The sequence below is a fragment of the Oncorhynchus kisutch genome, linkage group LG22, assembly GCF_002021735.2.
Source record: "Oncorhynchus kisutch isolate 150728-3 linkage group LG22, Okis_V2, whole genome shotgun sequence".
Taxonomy (NCBI): domain Eukaryota; kingdom Metazoa; phylum Chordata; class Actinopteri; order Salmoniformes; family Salmonidae; genus Oncorhynchus; species Oncorhynchus kisutch.
In genome coordinates, this window is record NC_034195.2 from 20,829,324 (window position 1) to 20,855,333 (window position 26,010).

At 42.1% G+C, this 26,010-nt stretch overlaps 3 protein-coding genes across 7 annotated transcripts; 2 read left to right on the forward strand and 1 right to left on the reverse strand.

The window, feature by feature from the left end:
- The first annotated feature begins 379 nt into the window (after positions 1 to 379).
- Positions 380 to 9,171, forward strand: pla2g15 (phospholipase A2, group XV). Of its 2 annotated transcripts, XM_020456119.2 has the most exons (6): positions 382 to 759; positions 2,074 to 2,230; positions 3,086 to 3,204; positions 3,331 to 3,429; positions 7,798 to 8,022; positions 8,176 to 9,171. In XM_020456119.2, the coding sequence occupies exons 1-6, from the start codon at positions 609 to 611 to the stop codon at positions 8,685 to 8,687; spliced, it is 1,263 nt and encodes a 420-aa protein (XP_020311708.2). In that variant the 5' UTR covers positions 382 to 608; the 3' UTR covers positions 8,688 to 9,171. The 2 variants fall into 2 exon arrangements, with proteins under 2 accessions (XP_031657267.1, XP_020311708.2); XM_031801407.1 differs by having other exon boundaries at positions 380 to 759; positions 7,798 to 9,167.
- usb1 (U6 snRNA biogenesis 1) lies at positions 7,639 to 17,614 on the reverse strand. Of its 3 annotated transcripts, none has more exons than XM_020456123.2 (7): positions 16,277 to 17,614; positions 15,956 to 16,122; positions 15,658 to 15,841; positions 15,417 to 15,470; positions 15,187 to 15,292; positions 14,860 to 14,943; positions 7,639 to 9,914 (listed from the first exon to the last, which is right to left on the reverse strand). In XM_020456123.2, the coding sequence occupies exons 1-7, from the start codon at positions 16,423 to 16,425 to the stop codon at positions 9,810 to 9,812; spliced, it is 849 nt and encodes a 282-aa protein (XP_020311712.1). In that variant the 5' UTR covers positions 16,426 to 17,614; the 3' UTR covers positions 7,639 to 9,809. The 3 variants fall into 3 exon arrangements, with proteins under 3 accessions (XP_020311712.1, XP_020311710.1, XP_020311713.1); XM_020456121.2 differs by having other exon boundaries at positions 15,956 to 16,137; positions 16,277 to 16,734; XM_020456124.2 differs by having other exon boundaries at positions 15,956 to 16,141; positions 16,277 to 16,388.
- Positions 16,957 to 26,010, forward strand: znf319b (zinc finger protein 319b). 2 transcript variants are annotated; one of them, XM_031801406.1, is made up of 3 exons: positions 17,220 to 17,329; positions 20,266 to 21,883; positions 22,049 to 26,010. In XM_031801406.1, the coding sequence occupies exons 2-3, from the start codon at positions 20,554 to 20,556 to the stop codon at positions 22,366 to 22,368; spliced, it is 1,650 nt and encodes a 549-aa protein (XP_031657266.1). In that variant the 5' UTR covers positions 17,220 to 17,329; positions 20,266 to 20,553; the 3' UTR covers positions 22,369 to 26,010. The 2 variants fall into 2 exon arrangements, with proteins under 2 accessions (XP_020311707.2, XP_031657266.1); XM_020456118.2 differs by having other exon boundaries at positions 16,957 to 17,329; positions 20,266 to 26,010.

The following is a 26,010-nucleotide window of genomic DNA, read 5'->3' on the forward strand; positions in this document are numbered from 1 at the left end:
TCCAGTGTTAATCTGCAAAATTGTAATTATTCGCCTACCTCCTCATGCCTTTTGCACACAATGTATATAGACTCTCTTTTTTTTCTACTGTGTTATTGACTTGTTAATTGTTTACTCCATGTGTAACTCTGTGTTGTCTGTTCACACTGCTATGCTTTATCTTGGCCAGGTCGCAGTTGCAAATGAGAACTTGTTCTCAACTAGCCTACCTGGTTAAATAAAGGTGAAATTTAAAAAAAATGTAAAAAAATAATGCACATTCAATTGTTGCAAACAGTATTATATCATAGAAGAAGAAGATATTAAGTTGCTAAGTCACTTGGTGTAAGAGCAATTGAAATGTGAATATTGTGATCATGCACTTTGTTGAAGATCCCTAACTAGTTGCATTGACGGGGTGCCAGGCTGTCTCCACAATTGCCATGTGATTACTTAACTCGGGTCAGAATCGGGAAAATAAGACTTGTGCAATGTAAACCCTTTGTCCTTCACAAAAGAGACCAGTCTGAGGTGTGTAGCTCAAATCGTTCGCCAGCTATTGAAGTTTTGAGGTCCGAATGTCTGGCGAATAGCGAATCTCAAGCCAACTTTTCCAGGTTGGGGAGTGAATGGGAGAAATGGTATCCTGTGGGTTGACTAACACAGCGCTCTTCCAGCTGTGTTTGTTGTTGATTTTGGTACCATGCATCAAAGGCAGAACATTTGAGAAATGTCTCCCGGGCAATGCATGTCGATCGGAAAAACCTCCAGTAGTTCTAAGTAAGTGGTCATTGTTTATCCTTGATGTATAACGTTAGCTAGCTAGCTCTTCTATTTTCAGCTGTTCATTATTGTGAAACAGATGGTCAGACAGCGAACAAGGCTAGTTAGGATAAACTCGTGCGTCCAAAAAAAAGAAACTCATGCATCATGTTTCTCTCTCTCTCTCTCTCTCTCTCTATATATATATATATATATATATATATATATATATATATATATATATATATATATATATATATATATATGTATATATAACTATTTTTTTTAGATGATCCCGAGTTGAACCCTGCATTATTTCATTACATAAAGGGGGTAAAAAAACAACAACAACTAGCTAATATACAAATCAACTAAACTGTTGATGGTCGATGCATGCTTAATAAGGCTACATTGTTGTCTCCAACATTACAATGTAGAATCTGTCTCCAATTGTTTGAAATGGAACTTAATTTGACTTGGACATTTTGTTTCCCATGCGCTACAATGTCTCTAGCGACCGGTCTATCTAGCTGCTGTTACTATGTAACAGAAATGTAACCACATTGTAGTAATTCTGTTTTCTGTCACTGAGAACAGAAAATGATCAGTCCTATCACCTTTTTAATTATACTCAGTTATACAGTTAATCATGAAAATAATTATAGCAGCCTAGAAATTAGTAGTATGATTTGTATGTTTCAACAAAGGTTGTCTCACTGCCATACTCTCATATCTAGAGTTTGTCAAGTTACAACATTTTAACGGTACCCTAGCAGTATTTGTAAGTCTACATGCATGTGATAGCAGTCAGTAAAGTTTTCCCTAGGTCAGTGTTTCTCAAAATCTGTTCACGTTTCGGGTTTTAGCCCTAGCACTGCACAGCTGATACAAATCATCAAGCTTGGATTGTTTTAATCAGCTGTGTAGTAATGGGGCATAAACCAAAACGTGCACCTCTTGGGGTCCCAAGGACTGAGTTTGGGAAATGCTGCCCTAGGGTTTCCATTCTGGTTTCAGCTTTTAACTTGTGGTTGACTCAGGGTCACAAAGGGTTGTGAGTCTGTGATTACATACATGTTGAAATTTTAATCTGGCAGGTTTTCAGTGATTGACCACTAATCTCTACATTACCCCCCCCCCCCCCCCAACCATGAGTTTGTTTCAAATAGTTCAAGAAATGGGGTTTAATGGGGGGCTGGTAGGAAAAGGTGGTACACTCAGTGTTTTTTTCTAGTACATTGGGCTAATAAATGGCAACTGATCACCTTTATCACACTCTAAATTGATAATGTCTTTGATTGGCCATCCTCATCATATTGTCTTGTCCCACAGTTCCTGGGGACCTGGGGAACCAGCTGGAGGCCAAGCTGGACAAGCCCAGCGTGGTTCACTACATCTGCTACAAAAAGACTGATGCCTACTTCACATTATGGCTCAACCTGGAACTGATGGTGCCGGTGGCCATTGACTGCTGGATTGACAACATAAGGTCAGTGCTTTAGTGTTGTGTGAGGTGGAAAATAGAGTGATTGGTGCCAGGAGGGGTTGGGGGTATCTGATTTAGTATGAGCTCTGTATAAAGCTACTGTCAGCATCTCTACTGCCAACTTGACATTAATAATAAAATAATTGTAATACTATTACGTAGCTGGGTAGGCATGAGAGAGAGGGATCTGTTTTTCTAGAGATCTGTTTTTCTGTAGCCTAGGTTGAATAGGTTATCTTCTGACCTTTGAATCCCCTTTGTAATCAATATGTTTTCAACAATTAGTCGGTCTCAGAGCGTATAGTTCATTTAATAGTGAAGCCATAGTTCACAACCAGTTGGGTCTTTATTTTCTCCCCGATTAGGACTAGTTCCTCTTGAAATGCAGAAATTCTACTGAAAAATCATTCAAACAGGTGCTTCCAGATGGGTCGCTAACCAAGTAACTACAGGTCATTGTGCTGTGGCTTTATTCCAGGAACAGCTCATGAATTAAGGGAAGAAGTGAAAGTTTCCAATTCTAACCCATATCATCTTCACAATACTTATATTGTAAACTGTAATGTCATTGTAATTAAAGGTAGACTCAGCTAAATGACTGCCATGAACAACACCGCAGATATTGAGTGAGATGCAACCCTTTGCTCTCACAGTATCTGTGCCTGTGCAAGGGTTTGCTTCATGCTATTACAGCACGCTAGCCACGGGACTAAAAACAGCAGAGAAGTTGAGCCTTGCGCGTCAATGCTCTTAGTAGTTTTGGAAATTGACCCACTATGCTGTTTTTCCTGCATCCACATCATATCGCCGAGTCCATCTTGAACTTTTCTAATATTCTTGGATGTCTGTCTGCATTAGACTGATTTATAACCGTACAACAAGGCAGACAGAAGCACCTCCGGGGGTAGATGTCAGAGTGCCTGGCTTTGGACAGACCTTCCCTCTGGAATACCTTGACCCTAGCAAGGGCGATGTTGGTGAGTGGACCCATCACCCTAGCGTGCCTAAAGTATCTATTCAACAGTCTCCCTAATAGTGTGTGTGAGTATGTCAGTCTTTGCTTGTGTGTGGGTTTAAGTGAGCTACTATTGTTTTTGTTGCAGGTGTGTATTTCTTCAACATAGTGCAGGCACTGGTGGAGTGGGGATACACCAGAGATGACGATGTTCGAGGAGCTCCGTATGACTGGCGTAAAGCTCCAAGTAAATCAGTCTTTTCATTCTCTTACACACACATTTTAAATGTAGATGCATGTCTGTCAAAGAAACATTTGTGGTCTGATGAACAGAGCTTGGTCTTTGGATGGATTGTATGTCCTTGCAAGGAGCTAGCAATGTTATTGACACCCCCTAGAACTCTCAAACTCAACTCTGGACCTCGAAGCCAGTCCCACTGCTTTTTTTCATTGGTCCCCTCTAATCAGGGACTCATTTAGACCTGGGACAACAGGTGGGTGAAATTAATTATCAGGTAGAACAGAGAACCAGCAGGCTCTGGATCTTGTAGGTTATAGGGATAGCCCCCTTTCTTTCAATTTTTGCCTAAAATGTCATGCCCAAATCTAACTGCCTGTAGCTCAGGCACTGAAGCAAGGATATGCATATTCTTGGTACCATTTGAAAGGAAACACTTTGAAGTTTATGGAAATGTAGGAGAATATAACAACAGATCTGGTAGAAGGAAATACAAAGAAAAAACGTTTTTTTTTTCTACCACCATCTTTGAAATGCAACAAAGGTCACAGTTCTAGCCATCACTCTCTGGTTGTAATTCTGAAGGTGTCCATAAGATGGCGGCAGTGTATGTGCTTTGATTGAGCTTTTCCAGTATTAGTAGCCATATTATAAGTTCAACAATTGCAAAACACCCAGTTTTCACAACTCTCCATATTCTTATTTTTTGTCCAAAAGGAAAGGCTTGCTGTCGCACAAGGTTAGCAGCTACATTTTGCCACAGACACCGGGTTTCCAGATACTCCCGTAAAGCCAAGCTCATTGGCTATCTAGCTAACTTTGTTTGACCCCGATTGGTGCTAATTTAACAAAGTTAGTCGATCAAATGAAGACCGCTCGAGACATCGGCGTGCCATGAAGGCGTCGCTCTCTGACCAAATTTGGTGCCCTATAGGATATACTACACACCTAATGATATAGTGAAGTCTGGTTTATGTTCTAGGATCTCTGAGGAATAAATACGAACATGATTTGACTGGTTGAAACAATGTTTAGGGTTAGATTTTCACAGATTCCGTTCTTTGCAAATTGAATGAGTGGAAATGCAAAATCGATCGTGCATGCTATATGGACCTTTTTAGGATATGAAAAATGATTTTCTGACAAAACGACATTTCATGTTATCTCTGGGACCCTTTGGATGAAAAATCAGAGCAAGATTTCAGAATGTAAGTACACATTTCACCTTCAGAGGTGAATTTATCAAACCTATCGCAGTGAAAACATTTGTTGTTTCTCTAAAATCTGCGATTGTGACAAGGCGCTGCATGATTTACAACTGTCCTGTTGACGGGACGCCTATCCCCAAGAAGTTGTAAGAGTTAAATGCCCTAGACTAGAGTCTAAGGGTCCAGGGCTGGGTTTCTACTAAGCTAACATATGGAATTGTTTTAAGACGGTCATACCAAGGATCATTTAGCTATTTTATTTTGAATTATAGGACCCCTGTAGGAATAAAATATATATTTTACACACTCTTCCGTTCAAAAGTTTGGGGTCACTTAGAATTATATATATTTTTGTCCCATTAAAATAACATCAACTTGATTTGAAGTACAGTGTAGACATTAATGTTGTAAATTACTATTGTAGCTGAAATGCATTCTTTTAATGGAATATCTACATAGGTGTGCAGAGGCCCATCAGCAACCATCACTCTGTTCCAATGACACATTGTGTTAGCTAATCCAAATATATCATTTTAAAAGGTTAATTGATCATTAGAAAACCCTCCCTTGTCACAGCTCACCTGATTGGCTCAAACACATTAAGTTAAAACCTTTCGTGACCAGGGGGCAGTATTCATTTTTTTTAAAATAACGTTCCCGTAATAAAACGGGATATTTTGTCAGGACAAGATGCTAGAATATGCATATAATTGACAGCTTAGGATAGAAAACACTCTAAAGTTTCCAAAACTGTAAAAATATTGTCTGTGAGTATAACAGAACTGATATTGCAGGCGAAAGCCTGAGAAAAATCCAATCCGGAAGTGACTCATCTTTTGAAAGCTCTGCGTTCCAATGCGTCCCTATTGAGCAGTGAATGGGCGATCAACCAGATTACTTTTTCTCCGTATTCCCCAAGGTGTCTACAGCATTGTGACGTAGTTTTACGCATTTATGTTAAAGAATACCCGTAAGCGGCTACATTGCGCAACTGGTCACCTGATGGCTCCCAGAGTGATTCTCGCGTAAAATACAGAGGTAGCCATTATTCCAATTGGCCCTACCGGTGGATATATTATCGAATAGATATTTGAAAAACACCTTGAGGCTTGATTATAAACAACGTTTGCCATGTTTCTGTCAATATTATGGAGCTAATTTGGAGCTATTGAGCTATTTCGCCTACAAAAATAATATTTTTGGAAAAAAGGAACATTGGCTATCTAACTGGGAGTCTCGTGAGTGAAAACATCCGAAGCTCATCAAAGGTAAACGATTTAATTTGATTGCTTTTCTGATTTCTGTGACCAAGTTACCTGCTGCTAGCTGGACAAAATGCTATGCTAGGCTATCGATAAACTTACACAAATGCTTGTCTAGCTTTGGCTGTAAAGCATATTTTGAAAATCTGAGATGACAGGGTGATTAACAAAAGGCTAAGCTGTGTCTCAATATATTTCACTTGTGATTTTCATGAATAGGAATATTTTCTAGGAATATTTATGTCTGTTGGGTTATGCTAATTCGTGTCAATCGATGATTACGCTCCCGCACGCAGGATGGGGAATCACTAAAGGTTTTAAGAAATTCCACAAATGAACTTTTAACAAGGCATAACTGTTCATTGAAATGCATTCCAGGTGACAACCTCATGAAGCTGGTTTAGAGAATACCAATAGTGTGCAAAGCTGTCAAAGGCCAAAGGGTGGCTACTTTGAAGAATATAAATTATATTTAGATTTGTTTAACACTTTTTTTGGGGGGGGGGGGGTTACTACATGATTCCATATGTGTTATTTCAGTTTTCACAATTCTACAATGTAGAAAGTAGTACAAATAAAGAAACCCTTGAATGAGTAGGTGTCCAAACTTTTGACTGATACTCTATATATTTTTGGGAATGTGGAAATGCCTTATTCACTTCCATAAAAATGGTTTGGCCCTGTACATTACAGCACTTGTAAGGGTTGTAGAGCAAAAAAAGAGTACATGTTCGTGAGTCATCTTGCCATAAGAGTGGTCATATTAGTTTGTACCCAAAACCTGTTCGGACACTACAGATATTTTTCGGGATCTGTTCTGACAAACACCGCTGTAGCTCTTCCATTGCAGATGCGTTAGGCTGACATCTGTAGCTTAAAACAGACATTTTTTTATCATTACACTAATTAGATTTTTGCGGGGGCGCGGACATCGACTATAGGTTGATAGTCTTCGTTGTGAGGTTGTTTTTAGCCTTCTATTGTAAGATTTATTACCTGACTTCGGTCCAGTCATTATGAGCGACATTTAAGAGGAAAGGGAAAGATGGGTGTTAAGACCTTTTTAGTGTATTGAATATATACTGAACAAAAATATAAATGCAACAATTTTCCCATGACTTTACTGCGTTACAGTTCATAAGGAAATTCGTCAATTGAAATCAATTAATTAGGCCCTAATCTATGGATTTCACATGACTGGGCAGGGGCACAGCCATGGGCGGGCCTGGAAGGCCATAGGCTCACCCATTTCGGAGCAAGGCCTACCCACTGGGGAGCCAGGCCCAGCCAATTTTTCCCTACAAAAGGGCTATATTACAGACAGAAATAGTCTTCAGTTTCATCAGCTGTCCAGGTGGCTAGTCTCAGGTGATCCCACAGGTAAAGAAGCCAGATGTGGAGGTCCTGGGCTGGCTTGGTTATTCGTGGTCTGCGGTTGTGTGGCCGGTTGGACATATTGCAAAATTCTCTAAAATAATGTTGGAGGCGACTTATGGTAGAGAAATTAACATGAAATTCTCTGGCAACAGCTCTGGTGGACATTCTTGCAGTCATCATGCCAATTGCACACTCCCTCAATGTTTGAGTGGCCTTTTATTGTCCCCAGCAGAAGGTGCACCTGTGTAATGATCATGCTGTTTAATCCATTTGTTGTTATACCACACCTGTCAGGTGGATGGATTATCTTGGCAAATGATAAATGCTCACTAACAGGGATGTAAAAAAAAATTGTACACAAATGCGAGAAATAAGCTTTTTGTGCATATGGAACATTTGTGTTCTTTTATTTCAGCTCATGAAACATGGAACCTACACGTTGCGTTTTATATTTTTGTTCTAATAACAATATTTAATTGCAGTAGTTTGGAATGATCAGTCTCATGCATGTTTTCCCCCATTTTTAACAGATGAGAACAAAGCCTACTTTTTGAGACTGCAACATATGATTGAGGAGATGGCCGTGAAGGCTAGGGGTCCGGTTGTCCTGATAGCCCACAGCATGGGGAACATGTACACCCTGTATTTCCTAAACCATCAGCCCCAGGCCTGGAAGGATCGCTACATCAAGGCCTTTGTGTCCCTGGGTGCACCTTGGGCTGGTGTGGCTAAAACCCTGAGAGTTGTGGCTTCTGGTAAGCGTTTGCATATGCTTTTCTGCATGAATTACATAGGTGTCAGAACCACAATAGTAAAGTTACCGTGGGCTGCATACTATTTAATGTTTAGCAACCATGTATTTTATATCTACACTATTGCATTGGATTATAATGTCTCTTTCCTTGCAGGTGATAATAACCGTATCCCAGTCATCAGTTCACTAGAGATCCGCTCACAGCAGCGCTCTGCGGTCTCAACCACATGGCTGTTCCCATACGCACATTCCTGGCCTGCTGACAAGGTGCTAATCCAAACACCCACCACCAACTACACAGTGAAGGACTACCAACGCTTCTTCAAGGATATCGACTTTGAAGATGGCTGGGAGATGCGTCAAGACACTGAACCACTGGTCAGTGCACTAGAGCCCCCTGGGGTGGCCATACACTGTCTTTATGGCAGCGGAGTGCCAACCGCAGAGGGTTTTCTCTACACTATCTTTCCTGATACAGACCCCACACTGATTCTCGGAGATGGGGATGGGACGGTCAACCTGCTGAGTGCCACCCAGTGCAAGCGTTGGATAGGCCACCAGACACAGCCTGTCCATATGTTTGAACTGGAGGGGAATGAGCATGTGGCCATGTTGCGCAACTTTACCACAGTAACCTACATCAAGACTGTGCTCTTTGGCCCTTGAGCAACCTTAACCAACTACTGCCCCTCGTCTTGCTGTCTTAAGTGACAAATTCAAAGATAAAGAACGGGGATAGTACAAAGAGAGAACTGATAGGCATTTGGACACATGACGGTCTCAGAGCCTGAGGAGGAATTGATGACGGCACTGAATGTTTTATCCTATTTTAAATTATCCCCTCAGCAGACATTTGCACTATGTAAATTTATAATATTTGTAAAGGTCTTTCCCAATTAACTCAGATTACCAGGTTGTAACAGTTTACTAGGTGAATTAGCAGCAGTAAGCTGTGATGAATTAATAAAATCAGGGTCTTGTTGTCGATGCTGGATTGCTTACAGGACAGGAAGATGTGATCTGATCACCTTGATTGTAACTAAGCGCAATGGCAATGGTTGGACTTGAACAATATATTGCTGGAACTATCTCATGATCTGTGTGTTGTGACGATTAAGTAAAATATAATGTTAAACATTGCATTAAGCCAGCCTTCTGTGTGAGCTCTTTGTTATTAAAGTAAGAAGGGGTGACACTCATAGGTTCCTCTTCCCTAGTCTCTTCTCACATCTGCTGTAGAGCGTGCCTGCAGAGCGCTACCTCTTTCCCTCGGTCTTAACACATCTATCATATCAACATGCAACACTTAATCAGGGTTTCTGTATTCATCAATTCTAGTCATTGCATCTTATCGTCTGGATTATAATTTTGGGATTATTCCATCCTCTCTTAAATAAAAGCTTAACGGGTCTATCCTACTAGTTCACATCAAGTCGAGCTCTTTTTAAAGAATGGATTAAGGGCTGTGAAGATTAATGGAACAGATTAAAGCTTTAGCTGACAACTGTCATAGGTCAATAAGAATTTGAAATACTCTTAATCTCAGGTCTAGGATCAGTGTCTTGTCATACAGGAACTGTAGCAGAAATGCTTGAACACATGTTTTAGCAAAACAAGACTCACGTACGAAGATGTGCGCAACCATCAAAAGGAAGTTGCTTGATCAATATCGCATCACTGCCGTTTTCTAGATTGAATCAAATAACCTTTCACTCGTTTAAAAAAAAAAAACTTTTTACATTTTACTGTTGAGGTATCCAACATTAGACTGAATGACAACTGGTTTTGTCAGTGTAGTGGAATGGAAAAGGTCTTGTTCCCAGCCTTACAACGCAGCTCTTGACAATCCAGCCTCAAGAGAAAGGGTCCATCCTCATGGGAGTCGACCAGACCCTGATGGGCGAGAGAACACAATGGGTGCATTCAGTTAAATTGAGCGTTTACTACATGGCATAACAGCTTGTACTGAATGACACATTTCCCCAAAACGTTCAACATTCTTAAACAGACACTGAGGTACGTTTGCTCCGTTTGGTAGGTGTGGCTTGAAGAAATGAGTGATGTATTTAATATTTATTATTTAACTAGGCAAGTCCGTTAAGAACAAATTCTTACTTACGACGGCCTACGGGAACGGGGGCTTGGATTTAAAATAATAGGACAAAACATCACGACAAGAGACACCACAACACTACATAAAGAGACCTTAGATGACAACCGCACGGCAGCAACACATGATAACACATGGCAGCAGCACATGTTAGCAGCACAAAAGATGGTACAAACATTGGGCAAGGACAACAGCACAAAAACAATACATCACGCGAAGCAGCAACAACTTTCAGTAAGTGTCCATGATTGAGTCTTTGAATGAAGAGATGGAAATAACTGTCCAGTTTGAGTGTTTTTTGCAGCTTGTTCCAGTCGCTAGCTGTAGCGAACTTGAAAAGAGGAGCGACCCAGGTATTTGTGTGCTTTGGGGACCTTTAACAGAATGTGACTGGCAGAACGGGTGTTGTATATGGATGAGGGCTGCAGTAGATATCTCAGATAGGGGGGGGGGGGGGGGTGAGGCCTAAGAGGGCTTTATAAATAAGCATCAACAAGTGGGTCTTGCGACGGATATACAGATCCAGTTTACAGAGCAGTATATAGTGCAGTGATGTGTCCTATAAAGGAGCATTGATGGCAAATCTGATGGCCGAATGGTAAAGAACATTTAGCCGCTCTAGAGCACCCTTTTACCTGCCAATCTATAAATTACGTCTCTGTAATCTAGCATGGGTAGGATGGTCATCTGAATCAGGGTTAGTTTGGCAGCTGGGATGAAGGAGTGATTACAATAGAGGGAACCAAGTCTAGATTTAACCTTAGCCTGCAGCTTTGATATGTGCTGAGAGAAGGACAGTGTACCATCTAGCCATACTCCCAAGTACTTGTAGGTGACTACCTCAAGCTTTAAACCCTCAGGAGGTAGTAATCACACCGGTGGGGAAAGGGGCATTCTTCTTACCAAACCACATGACCTTTATTTTGGAGGTGTTCAGAACAAGGATATGGACAGAGAAAGCTTGTTGGACACTGAGAAAGATTTGTTGTAGAGCGTTTAACACAAAATCTGGGGAGGGGCCAGCTGAGTATAAGACTATCATCTGCATATACAGTGGCTTGCAAAAGTATTCACCCCCTTAGGCATTTTTCCTATTTTGTTGCCTTACAACCTGGAATTAAAATAGATGTTTTGGGGGTTTGTTTCATTTGATTTACACAACATGCCTACCACTTTGAAGAAGCAAAATATTTTTTTATTGTGAAACAAACAAGACAAAAAAAAAACTTGAGTGTGCATAACTATTCACCCCCTCAAAGTCAATACTTTGTAGAGCCACCTTTAGCAGCAATTACAGCTGCAAATATCTTGGTGTGTCTCTATAAGCTTGGCACATCTAGCCACTGGGATTTTTGCCCATTCTTCAAGGCAAAACTGCTCCGCTCCTTCAAGTCGGATGGGTTCCGCTGGTGTACAACAATCTTTAAGTCATACCACAGATTCTCAATTGGATTGAGGTCTGAGCTTTGACTAGGCCATTCCAACACATTTAAATGTTTCCCTTAAACCACTCAGGTGTTGCTTTAGCAGTATGCTTAGGGTCATTGTCCTGCTAGAAGGTGAACATCCGTCCCAGTGTCAAATCTCTGGAAGACAAACAGGATTCCCTTAAGAATTTCCCTGTATTTAGCGCCATCCATCATTCCTTCAATTTGGACCAGTTTTCCAGTCCCTGCTGATGAAAAACATCCCCACAGCATGATGCTGCCACCACCATGCTTCACTGTGGGGATGGTGTTATCGGGGTGATGAGAGGTGTTGGGTTTGCGTCAGACGTAGCGTTTTCCTCGATGGCCCCCCAAAAAATGTTTTGTCTCAGAGTACCTTCTTCCATATGTTTGGGGAGTCTCTCACATGCCTTTTGGTGAACACCAAACATGTTCGCTTATTTTTTTCTTTATGCAATGGCTTTTTTCTAGTCGCTCTGTGGAGTGTACGGCTTAAAGTGGTCCTATGGACAGATACTCAAATCTCTGCTGTGGAGCTTTACAGCTCCTTCAGGGTTATCTTTGGTCTCTTTGTTGCCTGTCTGATTAATGCCCTCCTTGCCTGGTCCGTGAGATTTGGTGGGCGGCCCAATCTTGGCAGGTTTGTTGTGGTGCCATATTAATTCCATTTTTTAATAATGGATTTAATGGTGCTCCGTGGGATGTTCAAAGTTTCTGATATTTTTTTATAACCTAACCCTGATCTGTACTTCTCCACAACTTTGTCCCTGACCTGTTTGGAGAGCTCCTGGTCTTCATGGTGACCCTTGCTTGGTGGTGCCCCTTGCTTAATAATGGTGTTGCAGATTCTGGGGCCTTTCAGAACAGGTGTATATATATATACTGAGATCATGTGACACAGATTGCACACAGGTGGACATTAACTAATTATGTGACTTCTGAAGGTAACTGGTTGCACCATATCTTATTTTGGGGCTTCATAGCAAAGGGGGTGAATACATATGCACACATCACTTTTCCATTTTTTTTTTCACTTCACCAATTTGGACTATTTTGTGTATGTCCATTATATGAAATCCAAATAAAAATATATTTAAATTACAGGTTGTAATGCAACAAAATAGGAAAAATGCCAAGGAGGACAAATACTTTTGCAAGGCACTGTACATGGATGGGAGAGCTTCCTACTGCCTGAGCGATGTTGTTGTTGTAAATTGAGAAGAGCATGGGGCCTAGGATCGAGCCTTGGCGTACTCCCTTGGTGACAGGCAGTGGCTGAGACAGCAGATGTTCTGTCTTTATACGCTGCATTCTTTGAGAGAGGTAGTTAGCAAACCAGGCCAAAGGCCCCTCAGACACCAATACTCCTTAGTTGGCTCACAAGAATGGAATGGTCTACCTTATCAAAAGCTTTGGCCAAGTCAATAAAAATAGCAGCACAACATTGCTTAGAATCAAGGATGACATAATTTAGGACCTGTAAGGTTGCAGTGACACATCCATAACCTAAGCAGAAACCAAATTACATACCAGAGAGAATACTATACACATCAAGAAAGCCAGTCAGTTGATTATTGACAAGTTTTTCCTAACACTTTTGATAAACAGGGCTAAATAGAAATTGGCCTATAACAGTTAGGATCAGCTTGAACTACCCCTTTAAATAAAGGACACACTGTGGCTGCCTTCCAACAATAGGAACCTCCCCAGAGAGGGGAGGCAGGTTAGAAAGGTCAGAGATAGGTTTGGCGATGATAGGGGCAGCAACCTTGAAGAAGAAAGGGTCTAAACTATCTGAACCAGATGTTTTTTGGGGGTCAAGTTTAAGGTTGGGGGTCAAGTTTAAGGAGCTCCTTTAGCACCTCGGACTCAGTGACCGCCTGCAAGGAGAAACTTTGTAGCGGGGGAAAAAAAGAGGGAGGAGCATCGGCCTAGTCGCATTAGAAGGGTTGGGAGATGAGGAAATGTTGGACAGGCAAGGAGGCATGGCCGTTTTCCAGAACTTCTTGGGGTTAGAGCCATAGAGAGAGAACTGCTCCTTAAAGTACCTAACTTTGGCCTTCCGGATAGCCTGAGAGCACTTATTTCTCATTTGCCTGATCAAGAGCCAGTCAGCCTGAGCATGCGTGTGCCGAGCCTTTCACCAAATGGAATTCTTGAGGTGGAGTAACTCTGCCAGATCACGGTTGAACGTGGGACTGAACCTGTTTTTAATTCTCATTTTCTTTACGGAGGCATGTTTGTTAACAATACCACTGGAACTATCAAAAAATAAAGTCCAAGTGTCTTCCACAGAGGGGATCAAGCTGATTCTATACCAATTTAGAGGCCAGGTCATGAAGAAAGCCTTGCTCATTCAAGTTTTTTAGCAAATCAGAACAGGTAATTTCACTGAGCAGCCATTACGAACCCAGGCTGGAAAACAGTGATCACTAAAGTCATTACAGAGAACACCAGACTGATTCCTATCAGGATTATTTGTGAGGATAACGTCAAGGAGAGTAGACTTTTCTGGGTGTTTGGAGTCATACCTTGTGGGATTGGTAATAATCTCAGAAAGATTTACGGAGTCCCATTGCCTTAGGACTTGGTCAGGTGGTTTAAGCATGTCCCAGTTTAGGTCACCTAGCACGACAAATTCAGACTGCTGATCAGGTGCTGATGGTGGACGATAACACCCAGCAACAGTCAACAAAGAGCTATTTGAAAGTTAAATGCTTAAAACCAGCAAATCAAAATTGTTTGGAGACAGACTTGGTGGAGACAACCGAGCACTGAAGGTGATCCTTGGTAAAAAATTGCCACACCACCACCTTTGGAAGATCAGTCTTGCCCAAAAAAATTATAACCAGAAAGGTTAACAGTGTTCAAAACACTCTTTCTTAACTACGTCTCAGTAATGACCAACACATCTGGATTGGAGCTGTATATTTATAGGGCAGCGGTGTATTTTGAACCCACAAACCAACTCCTCTACGTTTCTCAAATTGTCGTTCAGAACAGCAGTTTAATTTAATGTTGCATTACATTTTTTCATACTGAACGCAGGCCAGGCTTTAGGCTCTGAGTGTGACACTGGGGCTGTTTCATTCCCCTGGTAGGATTAGATAGCCGATGAGATCAACATGGCAGAAACTAGACGAAGTTAGCCTATGGTTTGCATCTATCAAGTCCTCTCAAAGCCACAGGTGGAGGAAACAGCCATAGATGTTATTAATTGATGAGATTACCAAATTAAACAGATACATGGACAGAATAAACATATAGGAAGAGGTCATACCTGCAACTCCTGCAGACACTTTTTGCGAATGTGTTCAGTGCAGTCACCAACACACCAGGCCAGACTTATATGGAAGGAAGGATTCTAGAAGAAAAGTGAAAGTTCAGTATTCACTCTTCATCTTATGCAATACTGTTTATTTGTTTATCAATTCCTTGCTCAACAGTGCCATTAGTGTCTGAAACATGCTCCTGCAGTGACCAAATCCTATGTCAATGCACCTAACAGATATTTGAGAGATGTCAGAAGAATTGTGAAAGAGATAGAACAGTGATGGGTTGGAAATCGATAGTGTATTTTTAATACGCTAAATTGTTGTGTTCAGACCTTGTAAAAAGTGTCAAGGTTGAACTCCTCCATAGTGCTGTCCACTGCTTTCACAAGCTCTAGTAGCTGAGCCTGTCCTGTGGAGACTTCCATAGCCAGGAACATCCTGTCGGGGAGAGCAGAAGACTAGACCATAAGACTAGCTGCAAAATAAACCATAAGTCTAAGCACTTTAGAATGCACTTCTTCATTCATGCTGTCAATGATCGTGATAAGAGATCCTACTGTACCTGGTTTTCTCATCATTAGAGTAGACCTTCAGCTTCTCAGCCAAACAAATGAACCTATAAACAAGATCATAATCATTTTACCTCATCCAGACTATTTAGCATAGTATTTGTTTGCTGCCTGCGTACTTCTGGTGACATGCATCCTCTAACCAAAATATTACAACAGAGAATAGTAACTCCACTTCCACAAAAACAAAGGGACTAAACATAATAGCTGGGTGTACTGAGAAGAATAGCAGACCTCCTGCTGTGTGTCAAGCCTGTTCTGAGGGACTGTATGAAAGGCTGGATCCAGTGATGCCTCAGAACCACTGTCTTAGATAAACTGAGGTGAAACTCATCTGTATGAGTGAGGGAGAAGCTATGGGATGCTGCTACTTCAGTCATCTCATCAAGCAGCTCCAAGAACCCTTCCTCTGGGATGTCTAAGGAAGGAAATAAGAAGAAGTGGCAGGATGTTAAAACCGACAGCAAGCAATCCTTCAAGACAAAAACATTGTGTATGTGAGTGTATGCAGCTCTGAAGATAAGGCATTTACATGGAAAGTACACGTAAGTGGCCCAGTTTCCCCTCTCGTGTTTGAAGGAGCGAATTCGTCCACCATGTTGCATGCTGTCGTCAGTCAGTGGGTCCTCATCTTCCCCCGTGAACATGTCCAGCACACTGCCAGGAACAGGCAGTCTCGACTTGGAGTCATCTTCCTCCCTATTCACAGATACACTTACTGAGATGTGATTAAAGATATCAATCAAGGAACAAATCAACTTATAACAATGAGACATACTCTTTTGGGAGATGTCATAGGCTATCTAACTGACGATAGAGAACAGTTGAAACAATATTTGGGAAAGGAAGTTACCTTGCATTGAGGGTGTGCTCTTCTGATTTGTGCTTCTTCCTCAATGAGTTGTCATCTTTGTGCCAACTTTGCTTCCTTTTTGTTACATTCCCTCCTAATCGTAAATGTTCTGTCTCCTCTTCAGAGCTGCTACTATAACTGACTAACATTCTTCTAAAAAAAGCTCATACATCAATCCTTATATCAAGTTTCTTGATTCGTGTCTAAAATCAATTTTTTTTTTAAATACAGAAACGTTGACTAACGAATGGCTTGCGATATTCTTCCGAGAAAAACAGTTGTTGTGGGTAATTTATGTCCCCCTGAAACAAGAACGTTCAAATAGGTTCCATATTCAGTGACATATCGTACAGAATTAATTTTGACAGTAGCCTATATTTAATCATAATTGACTTAATGTTAGTATCATTTAACTAGCTACTTATGTGGAGTATGTCAAATTCAATATGATTGTCTTGTCAGAAGTGATTATTTGAAACATCCTCCCTTTATAGCAGCATGATCTTCTAGATAGCATAGCAAGGCAGCCACACACCCTTACTTAAAATCAAATAACATTATTTGTGAAAATTCACAAGTGTATTACTGTAATGCATAGTTATAGTCATTGACGAAAGATAAACGCTATTCGTTGCAGGTTCCGGGTATATGTTGTGAGCATGCCAATTAAAACTTGGATCATTCATGTTCCCGTGCCTGGGCAGGATCTCTGAGGCTAGCCAGTTAGCTAGCTAACGTTTTATTCCAAATACTCTCGCCTTTTTAAACGGGAGGAGAATGGCCCTGGCCTAGCTATCACACATTGACAGGGTGTTAAGGAAGTTACCCCTCTGGGCTGAATAGAATATTAGAAATGTAGTGCGGTCATTTGGAACGACACAAAAGCTCTGAATTCGTCGGACCCGGAGTGGCTCTTGTGGAAACCCGCCGCGCCACAGCTTCGACAGGCCGAGGCTGCGAAGATGAAGGAACAGATTCTACGGCCTACGAATCATTTTCCATTTCTGGAAAAATTGTCAGACGCTACAAAAAACTTTCAGTGAAACGTTAAAGGTATGTTACCAGTAATACTGTCCTCAATATGTCAAGTATCCTACTTCTGTAGATCAGTTAGCTAACGACGTCAATAACCAAATATTTTCCGAGCCCAGCATTAGCAAATGCTAACTAGCTACCTCGCCATACAGATTTATGCTGCTGCAATCTGAGACAGACTGTCGCCCGCCACTGTAAAAATGATGGGCCGTATACTTTTCTCCCCTTTGTGGCAAATGGCGTAGTTAGCTAGGTTTGCGTTACTGCATGAACACCCCCAATGGATGCGTATTGATTGTGTTCACGCTGTGGATGATTTGCATACAACCAATACTGTAATCATGGGGGGATGGGGGTGAAGGATTTCTTCAAATGGGATGGCAGAGAAACGGATGGGTCAAATAGTCGTCACCGAAAGCCTGCCAACACAGACAGCTCGTTGATCACCCCAAACCAATATGATTGACCCATTCTGGAAAGGGTAGTGGCGTTCTGCTGACCAGATAGAATGTTGAAAAAATAGACAGGTACTCGGACGCACCAGTTTAGATATTGTCTGCCTCCTTATAATACGTCTGAAATGAGGGCATTTGTTTGGATATATTTTAGTGTGTTTGTAGTGATGGATCATTAGGCAGGTAAACGGAACTGATGTAGCCTATCCCTCTAGAGCTTTAATCTGATGGATGGATAGGGTCATTTCCATGTAAAACCCATGAGCACCAACATGTGAAGTTCATAGGAGCATATCAAATTTGGTGTAATACGAAAGCTAAGAGTATGTTTTGGGGAAATGGAGGCATAGATACGTTTTTCAACCATTTTCCATCCTAAAAATGTATTTAGGAATAAGCAAAAGCTTTGGTCACACAGCTAGAAAAAGGGTCTTAAAAAACATCTACTAGGAAAAAGTCTTAAAAAGGGTTAGAAATACATCACAACACATGCATGTTAAAGTAAAGGCTCCTGCCAATTAATATTTAGTTTGACACAAATTATTTACCTTAAATATTGCCTAGTGTCTATTCATTCTGTTACCAAAAACCTACATACAGTTGCATTCGGAAAGTATTCAGACCCCTTGACTTTTTCCACATTTTGTTTTCCGTTACAGCCTTATTCTAAAATTGATTTGGAAAATAACAATCTACACACAATACCCCATAATGACAAAGCATAAACTGTTTTTTAGACATTTTTGCAAATGTATTACAAGTTGAAAAGGGAAATCACATTTACATAAGTATTCAGACCCTTTACTCAGTACTATGTTGAAACACCTTTGGCAGCAATTACAGCCTCAAGTCTTCTTGGGTACTAGCTTGGCACAACTGTATTTGTGGACTTTCCCCCATTCTTCTCTGCAGATCCCCTCAAATTCTGTCAGGTTGGATGGGGAGCGTCGCTGCACAGCTATTTTCAGGTCTCTCCAGAGGGTTCAAGTGTGGGCTCTGGCTGGGCCACTCAAAGACATTCAGAGACTTGTTCCCGAAGGCACGCCTACATTGTCTTGACTGTGTGCTTAGGGTCTTTGTCCTGTTGGCAGGTGAACCTTCACACCATTCTAAGGTCCTGAGCACTCTGGAGCAGGCTTTCATCAAAGATCTCTCTGTGCTTTGCTCTGTTCACCTTTCCCATATGGATGGTGCCAGGTTTCCTCCAGATGTGACGCTTGGCGTTCAGGCCAAAGGGTTCAATCTTGGTTTAATCAGACCAGAGAATCTTGTTTCTCGTGGTCTAAGTCCTTTAGGTACCTTTTGGCAAACTCCAAGCAGGCTGTCATGTGCCTTTTACTAAGGAGTGGCTTCTGTCTGGCCACTCCATACAGGCCTGATTGGTGGAGTGCTGCAGATATGGTTGCCCTTCTGGAAGGTTCTCTCATCTCCACAGAGGAGCTCTGCCAGAGGAACCATTGGGTTCTTGGTCACCTCCCTGACCAAGGCCTTACTCCCCAGATTGCTCAGTTTGGCAAGTGGTGGCCAGATCTAGGAAGAATCTTGGTGGTTACATATTTGTTCCATTTTAGAATGATGGACGCCAGTGTGTTCTTAGACTTTCAATGCTACACTTTTTTTTTGGTAACTTTCCCACAATCCTGTCTCGGAGCTGTACAGACAATTCCTTCAATCTCATGGCTTGGTTTTTGCTCTGACATGCACCGTCAACCCTGGGACCTTATATAGACAGGTCTGTGCCTTTCCAAATCATGTCCAATCAATTGAATTTACTTCAGATGGACTCCAATCAAGTTGTAGAAACATCTCAAGGATGATCAATGGAAACAAGATGCATCAGAGCTCATTTTTTTTATTCTCTTAGCAAAATGTCTGAAGACTTATTTAAATAAGGTATTTCTGTTAGTTTTTTTGCACATTTTCATTATGGGGTATTTTGTGCACTGTTCCTCAAATAAATGTGTTTTAGTAACATTTTCAGTGTTAATTGTTAAAAGTAGACTACATATTTAACTAGGCAAGTCAGTTAAGAACAAATTCTTATTTACAATGGCGGCCAAACTCTCCCCTAACTCGGACGATGCTGGGCCAATTGTGCACCGCCCTATGGGACTCATGATCACGGCCGGTTGTGATACAGCCCAGGATCGAACCCGGGTCTGTAGTGACGTCTCTAGCACTGCGATGCAAGTTTCTTAGACCATCACTCGGGAGTCTGTTTGTTCAACTTTGCAATACATTTGTTTTTTGCTTGGCATAAATTTTAAAGTGAAAAAGTGAGTGCCAGCCTCACTCTGTTCCGTTGAATTGCCCATATAGTCGTAGCAGTGTTGTCTTCTGACCTGCTTCCTCTGAAGTCTATACTTTTGGGCTCTGATAATTATTCTGTTGTCTAAGGGGAAGTCTCTGTGAAACTGAGATTTTGCACATCTTCTAGGAAGCCATAACACACACTGTAGTAATGAATAGTTGAATAATAATTGTTTCCTTTTTCTGCAGTTATCAGAAGAGGACTTGAAGACTGGTGGAGACGGTGTATTTTCTTTTTTCTCAATTTAAATGTCTTTGCAGCAGGTGTTATTCCTCTGCACATTATTTTCAGACACAATCTATTGCTTCCTAGAAACAAGCCCTTTGTCATATTTTCTATGTGCTTATGTTCGTCACTGACATGGCAGACTAAGTTACTGAGATTTTCCACCCCGTCCACCGATCAATGTACCTTTGATTTTTCTTCATAAAAAGACCCAGTACAATATAAAACTGAATCCCTACACGAGAGCCAGGATGTCCGAGGCGTGGCAGCAGCACGCTGTTGCTCCTCCTCCGGTGGTGCACACCATACCACCAGGGGCGGAGAACGCGTTGGGCTGTGCTGTCTACGGTATCGTCCTGCAGCCTGACCCTGCTCTGCAGCAGTCACAGCAGCAGCACCAGCATGGCCAGCAGCACAGCCAGCAGCATGGGCAGCAGCAGCAGCAGCACCCTGCCCAGGTACAGCAGCCTTCTCTGCAGGTAGGGGGCGAGGGCGGCCACAAGTGTGGGGCATGCGGCCACGACATCTCTCACCTGGCCAACCCACATGAGCACCAGTGTATGGTGAGCCAGGACCGCTCCTTTCAATGCACCCAGTGCATGAAGATCTTCCACCAGGCCACTGATCTGCTGGAGCACCAGTGTGTGCAGGTAGAACAGAAGCCCTTTGTGTGTGGTGTGTGTAAGATGGGCTTCTCCCTCCTCACCTCGCTGGCACAGCACCACACCTCACACAACAGCACCAACCCCATGAAATGCTCCATTTGTGAGAAGACCTACCGACCGGGCTCCTCTGGAAACACCACGCCCAGCTCCTCTGCCACCAACCCTCAGCAGCCGTCTGCTGATGGAGCCTCTTCCAGTGGGAGTGCAACAGTGGGATCCTCTTCCTCAATTACATTTCCATCGGCCCGTGACAGGCCCTACAAGTGCTCTGTCTGCCAGAAGGGCTTCAGGCACCTGTCAGAGCTGGCCCGCCACGAGCGTGTGCACACCGGAGAGAAGCCCTTCAAGTGTGACACGTGTGACAAGAGCTTCAGCCAGTCCTCTCACCTGGCCCATCACCAGCGCACCCACAGCTCTGAGCGCCCATACAAGTGTGCTGTGTGTGACAAGAGCTTCAAGCACCGGTCCCACCTGGTGCGCCACATGTACGCCCATTCCGGAGAGCACCTGTTCAAGTGCAACCTGTGTGAACTGCACTTCAAGGAGTCTTCTGAACTGCTGCATCATCCATGCCACCCACAAGGGGCACGCCCCTTCCGCTGTGCCACCTGTGGAAAGGGCTTCAAGCGTCCATCAGACCTGCGGCAGCATGAGCGCACTCACTCTGAGGAGCGTCCCTTCCACTGTGAGGAGTGCCAGATGAGTTTCAAACAGCAGTATGCCCTGGTGCGCCACAGGCGCACACACAAAAACCCTTCTGACCGCCCTTTCAAATGCAACCTTTGCGACAAAGGCTTCCTGCAGCCATCCCATCTGCTGTACCACCAGCACGTCCACGGCATGGAGAACCTGTTCAAGTGCGCGTCCTGCCAGAAGGAATTCAGTCAGTCAGGAGAGCTGCTGCGCCACAAGTGCGGTGAGTCGTCCTCTTCATCTAGGGACACAGACAAGCCCTACAAATGTGACGTGTGCGGCAAGGGATACAAAAAGAGTTCGACACTGCAGCGACATCAGAACTCGCACTGCCAAGAGAAGCCCCTAAAGTGCTCCCTATGTGACCGCCGCTTCCTGTCATCCTCAGAGTTCGTGCAGCACCGCTGCGACCCGTCCCGAGAGAAGCCCCTCAAGTGCCCCGACTGCGAGAAGCGCTTCAAGTACTCGTCTGACCTGAATCGGCACAGGCGCGTCCACACCGGGGAGAAGCCCTACAAGTGTGCTAGCTGTGACAAAGGCTTCAAGCAACGGGAGCACCTGGCCAAGCATCAGAGTGTGCATTCCAGAGATGCCCAGTTCAAGTGTGTTTGGTGTGGAGAGCGCTTTGGAGACCTGGGAGCTTTGCAGGAGCACACAGTCCAGCACACAGCTGAAGGAGGGGGTTACCCTGTGCCACCTTGCATATAGTTATGCCCCTCCATTCTGTACAAGTTCATAGCAAACGTCCCTGTCTACCATTAATTTGCAGCACCCAGCTTAACACACTTGAACTGGGCATCTCTGGAGTGCACACTCTGGTGCTTTCCAGAGATGCCCAGTTCAAATGCTTTGGAGACCTGGGAGCCTTGCAGGAGCACACAGTCCAGCACACATCTGAAGGAGGGGGTTACCCGATGGTAGGTTACTCTGTGCCAACTTGCATATAGTCACGCCCCTCCCTTATTTTCCAGTTCATAGCAAATTTCCCTGGCTAGCCCTAATTTGCCCCCAGCATATAGAATCCCTAACCTCACTTCCCATCTGAAACTGTTATCAGTCGCCCCTACCCCCAAAATCCCATACAAATGATCATTGTCTCATAAAATGGAAGTCACAGCTTATCATTGTACTGCCAAGTGTCACTGCTTCAGGGCTACCATCTGAAGGACAGAGGAGAAGAAACCATCAAGGATATGTCTTTCACCTCAAACTCTAGGGTGGATGTTCTAGTCCAGGGCCCAGTTTCTGAAAAGCATCTTAAGGCTAAGTTAATCGTTAGAACCTTTTGTAGGAGCATCATTCAATCTCTGAGCTGTTTCCCAAACCATCGTTATTGGCGGTGCACTTGAAAACGCTCGTAATCTAACTCCTGCCTCAGACCACTCGTAGAACAGCGAAGTGCGTCGTTAAATAATTTTTTCATCTTCCCGCGTCACTTTATATACACAAGATCTCCACTAAACTTAGAATCACATGGTTTATCCCTCTCTGTGAACAAAGTTGACTACAAATGCACAGTTGCCAATATCTTTGCAATTGATACAAACAAGCCACGTATAAAAAGATGCTTCAAATGAAAACTGAGATTACTGCACTCAAATATACATACAGTAGGCTATAGTCCTATTTCAACCATATTGAAATACATTTTATGTTCAGTAAATTCAGTTCTATTTTGCTAGCTGTACACTAATCTCTCATTTGTCTTAGTATACTGTATTTCATGATGTGTAGCCTAACGTGTGCAGTGATGTGCCAAATCAGTGATATTTTTATTGGCATTAGAATAAGTCGCCTCAATATTTGCAGCGGTAGCGGAACTCATCCTTAGTCAGTATTGTGGAATACTTCTGTTTCGATCCTATCAGTATCGACACATGCTCCAACGATGCACTTAGCGACTGTTCTCTCTCTATGGTGTTTTGCGTAACACATGTTATGTCTTCGGCCATTGTAGGAAAGATGAATCGTTAAAACACTCAGAAGCCTAAGTTCCACTGCTTTCGGGGGAAACTGGGCCCAGGTCAATTACCTTCTCCTCTATCCTTGAATCAACTGCCCAAGAAGGAAAAAAGGAAAGAAATGTACATCACCACATTAGCCTACATTTCTGTCTATGAAAAGCTTTGTATTTGTACATAAGTTACCTTGTAGACTTGTATAGGAAAGGGAATGTGGACCAGTTCCCCTCAACCTGCTCAACAGGTCTGTAAGTGTTAAGGGTTGCACCATGACCCAGAACTCTTCTCTTGCCAAAAGTGGTTGTCACTCTAGAACCCATCTACAGAGTTGCTGCATGCAGTAATGTTCCATACTCTTACCCAGGATAGACTTGAATTATTGCTAAGTTTCAGCAGTTGCTACAGTCTGCTGATGGCCTCTTGCTTTTTTATTATTATTTAGGAATCAATTACGCTGTATCAACGCTGATATAAAATGTTTTTGTTGGGTGGGTAGTGGGTCGAGATTATTGTGTATTGGTTACTTTTCCACAACCTCATATCACTGTAGTAGCAGTGTATGTATATATACTAAAATCAGACACCTCTTTACCCGTTGTGCTTTAGTATTTTTAAGCTTTTTATGTATAAGTATCAACTCCACAACTATTAGTGTTTTTTTTTTGTGTGTGTTTTTTTAAGACATGAGGGTTTATTGTGCTATTGTGAAATATTACATATGCTTGTGAGTGTATTTGGAAGTATATGTTTGTATCAAAACACCATTCTACTGCACCAGAATCCCAAAGGTGTGGCGATTAACCAGCTGAAGTTTCATCTCACTGCTATATAGAAATTGTATAGAAATCTATATTTCACACTAATATACAGTTGATATTCCTACCGAGATCAGTGTAGACTCTGCTGAAAACGTGTAAAAACCTGATCAAGCTTCCTCTTAATGTGTGTGTGTGTGTGTGTGTATATATAGTACAGTATGTATGTTTACCAGCTCCACTGTCTGTTTCTAAAACGGCATTAGCAGTTTTGTATGTTACTATTTTTTATCATATGGGGACTGAAATGTTTTTTTTTCTTCATTAAAGTCATAGTTATGATAGATTGTATGTCAAGTTTCCAAGGAGAACATTGTCTGTAAGCCCTACAAGGATTCTGACCCCTTCGTGCTCCTTGAAATTTTAGGATGAATGATTGTTGAATCATGTCTGTGAAAATGGAATCCTGGCTGTGAAGTGGATTGTATAATACATACATTTGGGGTAGAATTTGGGCAGGTCTGTAGTTTTAGTTAACCCAATTTATGTCAGAGAAACTTATCTGCAGTATATTTGTGCAGGTCATGCTAACTTCTGGTTTTTATAGCCTTTAAAAAATATAAATAAAAGCTAGCATCCTTACCAAAATGGGCTGCTACAGCTTAATTGCAAAAATTATGTATTTACCCTCTCGTCTAAGTAGTAGACTTTTAAGTCAAATCCAGAATGGCTCAAATTGACCTCAATTTGGGTTTTTGATGTGTGCAGGTGTTTTTAAAAACATTTTTTGCAAGTGAAGCATTTCAAATGGTCATGTTTTGTCCCATTTGGTGGTGGATTTGTGGTTTGAGTGCAGTATTGACAGTGTTTTATGATGGGAGAAGGTAATGATCATTTTGAGGAAGGTTCTTTTTATAATCAGATTCAGTTAAGACTGTTTGGCCTTAATCTGGGGTCAGGGTTAATTAGAAACCCATTCTACTCCAGATCTGACTGCCTCCATGTTGTTGATCTGTTCCTTGTACTCTGTTTTGTTTTCTCCATTGGCATCTGATGTAGGCTAACATTTGGTGTCATTTGTCTTTTGTCTGTCTTTTCTTAAATGTGTTCATGTCTTTCATCCGGCATTAAGACAACATAAAAGAGCAGTTAGGAATTTATTATTTTTGTAAAAGTACTGTATACGTTTTTGTCTTTCTCTTCAGTTTATTAATACCAAATTTATATAAACATTGTTTAAAATCTATATAAATATCTATATTCTTGGAAGGAGTTAACAGGGCCTTTGGGATGTAGGGGGGGTGTTTGTTTGATTGATGGAAGGGTCATTAGGAATGTGATTGACATGAATTTTGATCTAGTGTAGTGCAGAACAGTTAGCCCCTGCCTGTTGACCCTGTTTTCTCTGTTCTGTGCATGCTTGCTGTGTTAGTTCCTGTAATCTGTCCCAGGCATTAGTGCTTCAGATAGCACTTATTCCTCTTATCGCTTTTTTCCAAATTGTAGTATGTGAATGATGTAAAAAAAAAAAAAAAAACGTGACAACGTACAGTATGTGTACATTCATGCTAAGATATCTGTATGTAGCATTCAATACACACAGCACTAACAAATAAACTTTTTTCATTTATAAA

Coding starts and splice junctions, on each gene's coding strand:
- znf319b (XM_020456118.2), top strand. CDS start 20,554: ATGTCCGAGGCGTGGCAGCAGCACGCTGTTGCTCCTCCTCCGGTGGTG.
- usb1 (XM_020456121.2), bottom strand. CDS start 16,425: ATGTTAGTCAGTTATAGTAGCAGCTCTGAAGAGGAGACAGAACATTTA. Junction 16,138..16,276: donor GAGCACACCCTCAATGCAAG/GTAACTTCCTTT, acceptor CATCTCAGTAAG/TGTATCTGTGAATAGGGAGG. Junction 15,842..15,955: donor CACTTACGTGTACTTTCCAT/GTAAATGCCTTA, acceptor TTCCTTCCTTAG/ACATCCCAGAGGAAGGGTTC.
- pla2g15 (XM_031801407.1), top strand. CDS start 609: ATGGGAGAAATGGTATCCTGTGGGTTGACTAACACAGCGCTCTTCCAG. Junction 2,231..3,085: donor TGCTGGATTGACAACATAAG/GTCAGTGCTTTA, acceptor TGTCTGCATTAG/ACTGATTTATAACCGTACAA. Junction 3,430..7,797: donor TGACTGGCGTAAAGCTCCAA/GTAAATCAGTCT, acceptor CATTTTTAACAG/ATGAGAACAAAGCCTACTTT.